General features: G+C 31.8%; 1 protein-coding gene across 3 annotated transcripts in view; it reads right to left on the bottom strand.

Moving 5' to 3' along the window:
* The window catches only part of LOC148278178 (modular serine protease-like), a 44130-nt gene extending 31748 nt beyond the window's left edge, over positions 1-12382 (bottom strand). For all 3 annotated transcript variants that reach the window (XM_088231801.1, XM_088231799.1, XM_088231800.1), the window contains exons 1-2: positions 12333-12382; positions 2176-2227 (exon numbers count right to left, since the gene is read on the bottom strand). Coding sequence is in view for 2 of the 3 variants with exons in the window: in XM_088231799.1 (XP_088087925.1) it covers positions 2176-2227; positions 12333-12369 (89 nt within the window). In the remaining variant the exon portion in view is untranslated. The remainder of the gene's footprint in view (positions 1-2175; positions 2228-12332) is intronic.
* Positions 12383-14252: the final 1870 nt, after the last annotated feature.

Raw genomic sequence — 14252 nt, 5'->3', positions numbered from 1 at the left:
AAAAAGATCGAAGCCTTTGAAATGTGGTGCTACAGGAGGATATTAAAAATCTCCTGGGTGGATAGAGTCCGAAACGATGATGTTCTCCGACGGATGGAAAAAGATAAAGAGGTACTGAAGACTATAAAGAAAAGAAAACTTGAGTTCTTTGGGCATGTGATGAGAGGCGAAAAATATAAAATTTTCCAAGTCATTCTACAGGGAAAGATTGAAGGGAGACGCAGTGCAGGTAGAAGGCGCATCTCTTGGCTTAAGAACTTGCGCGACTGGTTCCATTGCAGCACTCAGTCCTTGTTCAGGGCAGCTGCCAACAAAGTAAGAATCGCAATGATGATTTCCAACCTCCATCGGGGAGAGGAACCATAAGAAGAAGAAGATTCAATGAATATGAAATATTTCTAATAACATGTAGATGTGTGTTATGTCAAAGGCAAATTATAATTATCAATGTTGCAGTGTCTCAGAACAACATTTTCTTTATAATATTCCATACACAAAATATTCAACGGAAAAAGTCTGACCAGAAACAATAAAGGTTTACGTGTGGCAGGAGAGCCATAGACCATAGATAAATACGGATTTGTTAGTGTTGCCACTTTCTCGTTCGTCTTTGTAGTTAAATTGTCGGAGGGTTTTCAAGACTAGCATTATGACAAAGCAATCGAGATGCCCAATCGACTATTGTCGAGTGGGTGACAAAATTGCCACATCTTTCCAGCATACGGCTCCAGATATACAACTTGAACCATTAAATATGGGACAGAAATGAGTCTACTTTTACCAATAGAACTAACTAATACTAACATATTACAACAGAGATGGAGAACATTTAAGAAAAGGTAATATGGAAGTCTAGGCATCTACAGGGCTTATGACCTGTCAATGGCTGGTTTAAGTGGCCACTTTACACACTGTGTAACATTCACCATTCTGCCTATATTTGAACATCTGTATTCCTTCAATTCTTTCACCTGTTGATGTTTGTGAAGTTAAAGAGCTGAAACCTTTATTTACAGTGTGTAAAGTGGCCACTTAAACCAGCCATTGACAGGTTATAAGCCCTGTAGATGCCTAGACTTCTATATTACCTTTTTTCAAATGTTCTTCATCTCTGTTGTAATATGTTAATATAAACAGCTCCCCAGGGAGTTGAATCCAGTCCTTGTCTACAAAAATTTGGACAAACTCAAAATATCGTTAACTAATACTATTTGTACCACTTAATAAATGATAGAAATGAGTCTACTATATTACTGAGACCATCTTGTTCTATTTTTGCCACTGAAAATATGATTGATTATAATAAAATTATAAATAAACTTATCAATGAAACTTCTTGGTTAAGTTTGTTTTTTTATCATTTTGACCAACGAGCGGTTTCGCCTAAGTAGGCATCTTCAAGACTGGTGAATTGTTTACAACGTTTACAGTTTTAATACTATTCTCAACATATTTTGGAGATAAGATCAAATGATTATTAATACAACATTTAAAGTTTGGAAGTTTACATATCTATTGATGAATGACGATATATTTTCGTCATTCGTCTTGAAGATGCCTACTTAGGCGAAAGCGCTCGTTGATCAAAATAATAAAAAAATAAACTAAACCAAGAAGTTTCTTTGATAAGTTTATTGATAATTTTATCATAATCATTCAGTATGGAGTTTTATCAAGAAATATTAACAAAAAACATCAATATTACTGAAAATATGACACAAATGTGCATACTTATTTTATTAAAACCAAAGTTTAATTAGCACAAAGTTGTTTATTTATGTTTAGAGTAGTCAAAAGTGTACTGTTGATGCAGGCATGTACAAGGAACATTTTCACATTGAAATCACAAAATGAACAAAAATGCTGTTTATTTATTTATTTTTGCACCACAACAGGCCAGGAGGCCCAATTAAAGTAGTGAATTACATAACAAAACACCCAGGCGAATAATCACATTTTAATTTTTGTGTTCTCACCGGGAATCGAACTCGGAACCTTTCGTGTGTTAGTCAAGCGTCTTGACCACTACACCACGGAGGCCGCCATGTCTGTTATACTTTTATGTCCGCCCATCAAAGATATTATAATGTATTGTTATGCCAATTGACATTTAAAAATCTCCCCTGCATCAATGAATGTTTCAGCTTAATTGTGATATATAAATATGAAATTTACCTTATAAATGTGATTGAATTTGTTTCCACGTGAGCAGATTTTGTGACATTAACTGCAAATTAAATAAATAATTTGATTAAATTTTTGTGTTTTTAAATTAATTAAAAAAACATGAATAAAAGAATAGAACCGTTGACCTATAAAATATTTTTATAGATTTGCTATAAAATTATGATTTGATTTTTTTTTTTTTTAATTTACGTGTCCGAGTTGATGAAGAGTACAAAAAGAACCTGAAATAATAAGCAGAATCAATAACCACACGTTAACTTGTAAAAGTTTTTTTTTTTTACAATAAACATAAGTGATAAAACAAATTTAAAAAATAAAGCATAATTACATAGCAATGAAATACATATTAATAGTAAAAATAGTAAACAAAAAACCCCACAAAGGCATGGCCTGTTTGTGGGTATACAAGAAAATGTTAATGAATATAATAAAATAAACTCCTATAATAAATAAAGATCAGTTATAATATTTTTGCGTAACATAAGAAAGAAAAAATAAAATATTCTGTAAAATATAATATGGTATTTTTTTATACTAAATTTTTTATAAAAAGGAAGTAAAAAAAATTTTTAAAAAAAACACAAAAATATTCCTTATTATTAAAGGGCAACAAAATAAATCGTAGAAAAAAAGGGTACATATCTTTAGTTTGAATCCAGGATAGTGCATGTTTTATAAAAGAAAGAAAATTTTGAAAGTTTGGAATCAATGAAAAATCAGTAAAAAAAAAAAAAAATTTTGGGCCTATAAAATATGCATATCTCCATGCGAGCCTCGTTTTACAATGTGGTATTTCTAACACACGAATCCTTCTTTGCCTTAATCTATTTGAATTACTTGTAAATAAATTTTGGTTCTTAAACATATATTTTGAACATTGAAAACATAAAATAATCTGAATGAAATTGCACGGTCGGAAATTAATTATTTTTATTATTGGTGGAGGTCAACGTTATACAAGCTCCTGACGTCACTGCGACCTGTGAAGATGTATTGTGAATAGTTCTCGCCCTCCAAGCTCAGGTCTTTATAAAGCCTGGCTTATGTGGTAAGGCGAGAGTTCTCATTTTGCTAAGCCTTTCCTCAAAGACCAAATCGGTAAAGTAGCGGGTTATTAGGTAGAGGGCGAGCTTTTAACATCCTCTGGTTTAACGTGTGGTTCCTCTAGGATGCGGTTTTTTTTATGATGTCAAGCCTCACATTCACATTCACGTAAAGTGTGTTCATTATTACCAACTGGTGAACAGTCTGGGTTGTTACACTCGATTCAAATGGTTACTTCACCTTTTCACACACTGCATATTGATCATTTAGGTGCATTTTGCAAGAGTGCAGGTAATTCTCAATTTTTGCCATAATTGATGGTTTTACAAAGTTTGTGTGGCTCGAAGCGGTAGCTAGCGCTACCGCTAGGGGTGCTATTTTAGTATTCAATCGATTGACGCAGGTTTTTGGTTATCCAGAGAGAGTGATTAGCGACAGAGGAACTGCGTTTACTGGTTGAGAGTTTAGCAAGTGTTGTGATGGATTGGACATAAATCATGTGAAATACACTTACATAAATAATGAACGACTAACTGAAATTGAACATGTTAAATACTTAGGACTAACAATAGACAGACAATTGACATGGACAATTCATATCAACAATTTAATTAGCAAAGTGGCGACTTTATCGAGTTTTTTTTTTTAAATCAAAAACTTTGTTCCAATAAAGGAAAAAAATTTAATGCATGAAGCCTATGTAAAAACTAAAACATGTTATATGCAACTACTATGGGGAACAGGAAATCAAAATGACATAAACAGACTACAAAGACGGCAAAATAAAATATTAAAGTTAGTATAATATGACCTTCCCTATCTAACAGCAACTAAAGAACTTTTTGAACAAACTAAACAATTAAATGTAACTGAACTCTTTAAACTAGAATCTTTAAAATTTATTCATAAATTAGCCACTGATGTAATTGTAGACGAAGAATTAAAACTTGAAAAAAACTGTAGTAAACATGAACACAATACGAGAATATCAGAAAAATATCATATACAATCTTTTAAAACGAGAAAAGGACAATCGAGACTTATAAACCATGGACTGAAATTATACAATAAACTACCAGACAAAACTAAACAAAAGACTCAGACAACCTTTACAAAAGATGTTAAAAATATTATTATTAACAGTAGAATGTGAATTTTAAAAGTGAAAATATTTTGTTAAATGTATGTAACCCGTAAGGATTTATCAAAAAAATTTAAATAAAAAAAAAAAAAAAAATGCGGTGACTTCTCTTAGGGCCAATGGCCAAGCAGATCGGCTAAACCGCACTATTCTAGCATCGCTAACAGCTCACATGGGTGAAGAACTAAAAGGGCGCGACAAATACTTCCTAAAGTTCAGTTGGGTATTAACTCATCTGTTAAGTCAAGGGACTGGAAAGACTCCTTTAGAGCTTTTATTTGACTCGCGACCGCGATTGGCGGGAGATTTACAAGGTCTAGTTTGCACTGCTTTTACATTACTGCAATTAGAGAGAGCGCAGCTAGAAAAATTAAAGATAACTCGTCGCGTATGAAATCGCGGCATATAAAGGTCGCCGATTTACTAAGCCATTTGCAGTGGGAACGTTACTCCTAATCGAAAGAACAATTTTAAGGCCTGGATTGACTAGTGGCAAGCTAGTTCCTCGATATGCAGGGCCATACAAAATCACTGCCTTCTTGCAAAGTGATAAATATGAGGTAACCTCAACTAACAAGGGAAGGAGGCAGTATAAAAATGTAATTGCCAGAGACTAAATAAAAACAATGGTGTTCGAGAGATTTGGCTTCGTCAGCCGAAGAATAATAAGATGGTCATGGTTTTCTAGAATGGTTATTCTAGAAAATACCTCTCAAACCTTAAAAATATATTTGCCTTCGGGGCACAATTTTACTCTTTCGGGATGAAATTAAAAAATATTTTCCTCAGGGGCAAAATTTCAGTATTCGGTCACAATATCAAAGTGTTTGCCTCCGGGGCTAGAAATATTTGCCTTCGCGGCTGAATTTATAAAATATTTGTGTATGAAAGAGATAGAATGTATGGGTATTGGAGCAAAAATGGATAATTTTTCAGTAAGCTGCTTGTTGTATGCTGACGATGCAGTTCTGTTAGCAAGCAGCAAGGCTGATTTGCAGCAAATAGTCTCTAGAATGTATGATGTATGCCTGGAGAGCGAATTGGCGATGAACGAAAGTAAGTCAAAAGTGATGGTATTTGAAAGGGATAGTGAGGTTACTGACTGCATAATAAATGTAAACAACGAATGTCTCGAGCAAGTAGAAGAATTTGTGTACCTGGGAAGCATGTTTTCAAGAGATGGAAGAGTAGAAAAAGATGTTGAAAGAAGAGTGAATGCGGGCAACAAAATGAACGGAGCACTAAGCACAGTAATTTCTAATAAAAATATGTCAATCGAAGCTAAACTGGCAGTGCACAACGGAGTTTTAGTCCCAACACTTATGTATGGAAGTGAAACATGGAACTGGCAGAGGAAGGATGAAAGCCGAGTGAACGCGGTTGAAATGCGATCTCTTAGACGAATGTGTGGGAAATCAATGTATGACAGGGTTTCGAATGATGAAATCAGGCGAGAGTGTAAATCTGAGACAAGTATAATTGATAAGATTAAGAAAGGGTCTCTGAGATGGTTTGGTCACGTAGAACGAATGGACGACGAGAGAATGGTAAAACAAGTATATATGGCAAAAATGAACGGCAACGTTAGACGAGGACGACCAAGGAAGACGTGGCATGATCAGATAAACCAAAATCTTAAGTCTGGTCATGTCAAAAGCAGACAGAACCGAAGGGCATGTATGACAAGATGTATGAATGTGGAAGAGGCTAGGAGTGTATGCCAGGATAGACTTGTGTGGCGGTCCATTCTCTCTGCCTACCCCTACGGGGAAATGGCGTGATGGTAGTAGTAGTAGTAGTAGTAGTAGGGGCACAATTTCACTCTTTCAGATAAATTATAAAATATTTGTCGTAGGGGCACAATTTCAGTCTTCGGGCACAATATTAAGATATTTGCCTTCGGGGCTACAAATATTTGCCTTCGGAGCACAATTTCAGTCTTCGGGCACAATTTTCTAATGTTTGCCTTCTGAGCTTTTAAGTTTTTTTTAAATTAGGTTTCAAGACCTATAAACTAAGGCTGAAGGAACCAGCACGAGGGAATTTACGAGGGAACCTGTTGGACCAGAACAACACTCATTTACTTCTGCGGGGACGTAAAAGAGTCAGGATGGCGAACTATTAAGGGCGTTTTGTAGCGCTGTGAACTCTTGGATCACGTGGTACTAGTTATCGTGCCTGCAGCGCACGCAAGTGGCGACGAAGAGGGGTCACGAAGAAAGTCACGTGGGAGACGCATTCATCGAGAGCAGGGTGAATATATGACAGTGGCGAATGCTCCTTATAATCGATTACATGCAGCTTACCATATTTTTTTGACATCGTAAGTAATGTTTTATAATACTGTAGTATTATTAGGAAAAAACACATCACCAAAAAAATATATTACTTTTCTTGGGTAAGTAAATTTATATATTCCTTTATTCCATACAGCGACCAGTTGCGCCTCTATTGGCCAAAATTATAACTACTGGATTACACGAGATTACTCTGCTCACTTTAAAATCACTAATTCAAATACGCTTTAACCTAAAACTTTAGAATCTCGTTCGAAAAATTACACTTGCGATTACAGTAAAATCTTGCAGCTTTCATTAATGCAATTTAGTCTTTCAATACTTTTTCATAAGGGCTAGTATTTTTTAAAATACATCAATTTGACTTACGACAGTCTAAGGGAGGTGACAATATACGCACTCGTTACGTGTAAGAAAGAGATAACGAATATATTTTGTATGTCGTAAGTAATTTAGCATACTTATGTTTCGGTGGTTTGAAAGTAAATGTGCTTTAAGATAAATAAATATTTTGATATTTTCATCGAAACGAATTCATATTTTTATCCATAATATAGTATAAATCCTTTAGTGGGTTTTAAAAAACAGAGATTCGCTTATTGTTTTTTAATTGTAATTCGTTTTTGTGCATACGATGACAGTTGAATATTGTAGGTTATTCTTCAGTATCTATTTAAACTTTTAACATTTAGTTAGAGTTATGATAAAAACGTTACTAGTGTATAGTGTTAAGAATAAATATATATAAAGAATTATAATATGTATAACTTATGTCGTTTTGTGAATAATAATGTGATATAAAAGTCGATGAAACAATGATTCTTAAAACATAATTTATGTTTTGTTTGGTGAACTATCGTACTCGGTAAGGAATACTTTTAAATTATTATCATTTATTAAGAAATAGTGTTTTATTTCAAGACAAGTTATAATAGTCTGACTTAGCCGAAGATGCACCGGTGCGCTAATGAATTATTTAGTTTATTAATTACTTTTTCGACGCCTAGCGCAAAACGCGAAGTAGCTGCGCGGATGGGTCGTTGATTTCTAATGACGTAGGCGGACGTTTGAAACCAAAGGGGTTCCATTTTTTTTGCAATTATGTTTTTTTAAATTGTATTTTTTAAATCAAATGTTTGTGCTACATTAGAAAATATTTTTACTGAAACTATTAGCCGCTGGAGCCATTTGTTAGGAATTATTTATTAAATATACAATAGACTTGTTTTTTATATGCCGTACTACCGCTATGGACATTTTATCAGAATTTTCATAGCTTACCAATTTAAAAACTAACCGCTCGCTACTGATATATGATGGTGCAATATCATAGTAAGACTGTTGAAATACTTAAGATTTCTATTATAATAAAATACTCAATTATGCCTCTAACAGTATATATGTGTATATGTATGTATCTATACATATATTTAAATATGTGTGTTTGTATATATATATTATTTCTATTTGTTTTTAGATTTTATATGCAACATTTTTATTTGATTTTTAATAAGTATTTTCTTAAATTTTAAGATAGAATAAATAAAATAATTAGTTTGAGACCCCCGAAACATTATATATACAAGCAGTCATACTCGCTAGCTAGATGGGTTCATGCTCATTCGGCTGTACATAGGAAGTAAGTACTACTGACTTTGCAACAATAACCGATGAACCGAAAATTCAGTATGTTTGTATATTACACTCATATAAATTTCTATTTATTTTTGCTGAATTTTAGCGCCTAACATTGTGTGTCTATGTAAGATTTACAAACCTAAAATGCATATCTTTTTTACTATTTTTCTTCTATACTTCACTCTTTTACTATAAATTTTTTATTCGCTTTCGCTGCTTCGAGCAATCTATTTTTCTATGGTCCATTCGCATTTATCATACCTATGCTGTGTTTGGGGTTTTGCAACTAAGAGCAAAATTTCTGAGGTGCAGATTATTCAGAATAGAGCGATCAGAAATGTGTTTCACCTACCGTATGATACTCATGTAAGGGACATTTATTTTGAAACAAAAATCATGCCTTTTAGCATGCTTTCCTATTTCGAGATAACTGACACTATCATTAATACTACTCTCGACTCAATGCACAGTAACATAAAGCCAGCTTTCATTGGAGACATCCATCGGTACAGTACTCGATCAAAAAACAATATTTATATTGGATCTGTGAAGTCTACGAAGTTTGGTACTAGATCTTTACATACATAGGTTTCAAGGAATTTAATACATTGCCACAAAAATTTAAAGTACCTATTTCAAAATATAGAAACAGGACGTGCGAATTGAAGAATTATTTTTCCAGAAGTACGTTTGAATAAATAATGTTAGTTTATAGAGAATGCGCATCTTGAACATATACCTTTTAATATTTTACCGTTTTTGCTTGTATATGTAATTTTTAATACTATTTAAATGTATATTTGTGTTTTTTTTTTTATATACTTTTTTGGCTTGTATACATAATTTTAATACGTTTTTGATAAAAAAAAAATTTAAAAAAATAAATAAAAATTAATTTGAATATTGTATATAATTATGTATAATATGTTTTCAATATAATAAATAAAAAAAATCTTTTTTTTTACTATGCATTACTTTTACTGAGTTTAACCATAACAATTAACTATGTTTTCTTTATATTGTATAACTTTGTATTTAACTTCCATTTGTACAAATTGGCTACGGCCGTTAGTTATAATAATAAATGAATAAATATGCTAATATAAACAGCTCCCTACGGAGTTTGAATCTAGTCCTTGTCTACAAAAATTTAGACAAACTCAAAATATTGTTGAATTTACACTATGATTAAAAATAATTAAATCACAACCTCTAAAAAATTTATAGTACCCATTAACATTATTTCGTTATTTTTTTAATATGAGATAAGCTAAGTCAACGGGGTCATAAGAATTTGATAACCGTATTTTACTTATACTATATAATAAGTATTTATTGAATTAATGTTATTATTTTTTACTCTTCACTTTTCGCCGATTCATTATCATTTCCCCATTCGTACACAGTGGTGTATAAAGCACTGCTTTAGAACCCCGATTTCAACGAATCTGGATTATTGCGGATTCTTAATTTTATTTTATTTATTTACACTCTTAATCAAAATACAATTCCATGTTCACTTTGCCCAGCTAACAAGGGTACATACCCCGTTCCAAGCTAGGCAATTACATTGTAATATATTATAATGGTTAACAAATTAATAGAGAGCACAGACAAACAAAATATAAACTTATTTGTTTACACATTTTGATACATATACATACAGACATACACATATATACACAAATATACACATGTACATACACACACACGTACATACACCCATGCGCATACACATACATACATTCATAAAAACATAGACAATTTATTTATGCGAAACTTTATGGCTGTCATCTATAAATATATATATTTTTAATTATTCTTTATTTTTAATATTTTATTTTCGACATCCAGTAATAATCTCCAATCCGTGGCATGCATCAACTTTTCTGACTCCCTACGACCAATGTCATGAAAGAGCGAGGTCAACACCTTCCGCAACTTGACAACACTCCCGTCTTTCCACGATTCTGGCAAAAGGTTATGGACCTTTTTGCCTACGTTATAGTGTTGTCTCGATGCCAGAACAGTGTTGACCCCTTCACTTAGTATTTTTTTTTTTTTTTTTGTTTATTTTTCCATACTGTTACATATTATGCTGTATTAAATTACATATTTTATACATTATATTTATTAAACATTAGAAGAGAAAAAGAGAAAAATTACATATTCTAAAAATAAACATAGCCTTAAATTTGGAAAAAATGCCCACAAAGACTTAAACGTCTGAGCGTGGGCCATTCCTTTTTTATTGTTTTTGGTGAATTTTTTGGTATACAAACACAAATATGACAATGCCATTAAAAATCATACAGAAATAACAGGAAAATGACATAAACAATGTAATTAAGACATCAAAGTTTAGAATATGCTGTTGTACGACTCTTTCACATAGGTGTGTATATCTGTATTTTTCCATGCTGATCCAAGTATTAGATCCCTTTTAGAGTATCTTGTGTTATGGTTGTGGTTGACGCTCGGGTAAATGTCTCTATTGATGTGTGTAACCACTATCGTTCTCAATATATACTGTTGAATAATATTCAGTACTCTGAATTCTTTAAAGAGCAAGTCACTTGGATAGCGAAATGTTTTTTTTTTAATTACTCGGATTAAAGATTTCTGTGCAATTGCTACAGGTTCAAGGCGGTTGAATTGAATATCACCTTACTCAGACGCTTCTTTAACTCCGAGATTTTGATTAATTTGTCTTGGGCATTTTCTTATTTGTTTTAAAATACGTACAAGCGGGCAAAATACGGCATTTCGTTGCATAGATATCCTGCTGTGCCTACATTTTATAAAGTTGCGTCCGTGTTTACCAAATTTCAAAATGAGCTACAAAAGTAAAGGTTATGCGTCATTTGAAAGAAAAATTTCTGCTCTTCAAGATATTGTGTTTACTTTTGCGTTACATATTAAGTGGAGTCTTTAAACCTTCTCTTCAAAATTAATTTTAATGTGCCCTTTCTCGTGACAAGAAATAAATATTTATTCCATCTGCCGCCAGTCTGTAGCACCAACTTTTTTTTTTTACTTTACACAACACTATTTCCTCTATCGTACTTGCTCAAATTATAATTTATTTTTTCCATCTATTGATATTTTTAACATTCCGTCTTTTTTTCTGGCTGCGATACGCTTCCATTTGCTTTTTAATGATGCTTACCCTTCTGTGGTGTGTGCATCTAAATACAAAATACTGACTACAGAATACAAAAATCTCTCACAAATATACACGTTTCTTACATACATATATATATTTGACTGGTTTAGACCGGGTCAAAGCAACGTTGTATAAATGTATAATTTTATGTATATAATATGGTAAATAAATAAACTATGGGTATTGCATCATGTTCAAACATAGGCAAAATGGTAAATGTAACACTGTGTGAAAAGTGGCCACTTAAACTAGCGAATGACCGATCATAAGCCCTGTAAATGCCTAGACTTCCATATTTTTTTCTCTAAAATGTTTTCCATCGCTGTTGTATATTTTCCTATTTATATATATGCTTCTATTTTTATTATTATCGGTAAGTTAAAAAATAAAAGGTATTTTTCATTTTTTGATATGATTATTATTTGAATTTTCAAAGCATCATTAAATGAAAAAAATAAGCTCCTGACTTAACACAGGAATTTTCTAGCTAGTCATGACCTGAAAGTAAAAACCTCCGAGCATTTTAAAACTGTGAAAGGAATAAATAAATAAATAGTTCCTGGATTTGGCACCTGAAGCGTAAGACTTCTCATTTTACGTTCGTCTAACAAAAAATACCAGGTAACACTTTGATTGGTGTACCAATTGAATGCCCTATGCACCATTAGGTGCGGAAAGGGAATGAAAACGACTAGCTTAACTGCGAGCCGGACTTATCTTCACTCGATTTCCTTTTTCAGAATTTTTAACCAAAAACAGCCGTCGAGTCAAAAACACTTTTCCAGAGTTGTGATTCTTATTCACACACGAAACTGTATTCCTTATGCGCACGGACACAGAGGGGTATTAAAATACTTACCATAAATAAAAAATATGATACACGCTTCACGAAACATTTCGGAATACTGAGCCAGTTTGTGTAATAAACACAATTATTTTAATTACTTATCTTAAACTTTATTATCAAAAAACATAATATCTACGTTACAACAAGTTCATATTTTTAATTCATTAAAAAAATAAACAATATGATACCAATAAACCAAAAATTTCATCTGTTTATTAATATATTCAATTTATTTTTTTTGTACTAATGCATACAACAAACAAAATGAGCACATATTTATTTATTTATTTTGTTCATTAACGCCCAAAAGGCATAAAAAATAAAAATGAAATACATGCTAACATACTAAATAATAAACACAGAATATACAGAAAAAATATGTGAAATTAGTTAAAAAGGTTATGATAAAAAGTTTTACAAAGTAAAAAACAAACAATAATAAAAAAGATATGCAGGAAAAAACAGTAAGCATATAAAAAAAATGCAAAGATATAAGCTTATGAAATAAATTCTGTAAAGCAAACAATAAATAAAGTGTTACGGTAAGCAAGAAAGACATTTTTAAGTTAAATTAATAAACAAGCAGCATATATTATCACAAAAAAATAAGAAATAAAAATATGTATCTATAAAATGCGTATTTGCCAATACTACAATGTAATTTGATATAATAGTAAAAAATAAAAAACAAGTATAAGGTGATAAAAATAAACTAGTAAGTATTTTTTTAATTTATGTAATTGAATTGTCAATAATAGTTTGACGAGCAGCTACAAATAAACTTGATATTGTGGACTTATAAGATGGTAAAGAATTGGACAGAATGTCTGCAGCCGTTCCATAAGTGTTACCTAACTTATGCACTATGCAGTCTCGGTATCAATGAATTGTTTTGTTGGTTGGAAGAAGTACTGGAGCCATGAAACAATAAAGTACCCCTAGTGTTGACAGCAGGTACTCTAAAATTAATCAATTCAAGTATTTTTGGTGCGTCAAAAAGAGAGTTTACAATTTTATACAGTACAATGAGATCATTAATAGTTCTTCTTTCAGAAAGTGTTGTTAGGTTAAGCAATAATAATTCACATTTTGAATTGGAATGTTTAGTTTGTAGTTTGTATATCGTAGAAATTCATAATATCATAATATGTATGTAAGATTTATAAGCATAATATCGACGCTGTAAAGGAAAAGTTATTAATAGCATCTTTACAAAAATGCCAATTAAAGTTTTTACTAAATGTTATTAAATATTTGTATATATTTATTTATACGCCCAATGGGCGTTTTTAAGGACATATGTATAGACACAATGGTACATAGTAGACTTGGTGGGAGGGAAAGCAGGAGAGAGGTGTTTATAATTGAATTTGATTCAGTGATCGTTTGAAAGAAGACAACTTGTTATCAATGAAAACCAAGACTGGTATGTTTTTTTTTTTTAATAAATATTTTTCTCTTACAAACTATAATTAATAATAAAAATAATGTGACCTCACTGGGGTTACCCGTGCCGAGGGCACTTAACAATATACTTTTTTGAAATGTTTTTACATTAGAGAATAAACAAAGAAGATTAACTTAATAAACAGAGATAATGAACAAAATATTCACAGTTTTAATAACTAGGTATATATGTACATCTATATTATTTATATTACAAAACGCACAATGGAAATAACGAAAACCTAACATAAGCTATACACTTGTTGAGCGGTTGATTCAATATTGGTTTGGTCGAATGAGACATTCCATTTTACTTCTACCTAGCTCCACTATCCATTTTTTATAGCCTTTTTAAACATTTTCTCGTCACTAATTGTTTTAATAGATAGTGGAAGTAGGTTTGTTGGCAGACCTAAGAATTCTGGACATAGGGTTATGAAAACCATAGTTAGTTCCATGGTTATCGGTATGAAAGAGTACGTTTTG

This window comes from Micrasema longulum, unplaced genomic scaffold (genome assembly GCF_059751315.1).
Source record: "Micrasema longulum isolate JH-2025_06_02 unplaced genomic scaffold, ASM5975131v1 h1tg000920l, whole genome shotgun sequence".
Taxonomy (NCBI): Eukaryota; Metazoa; Arthropoda; class Insecta; order Trichoptera; family Brachycentridae; genus Micrasema; species Micrasema longulum.
This window is presented reverse-complemented; position numbering and strand designations above follow the sequence as displayed.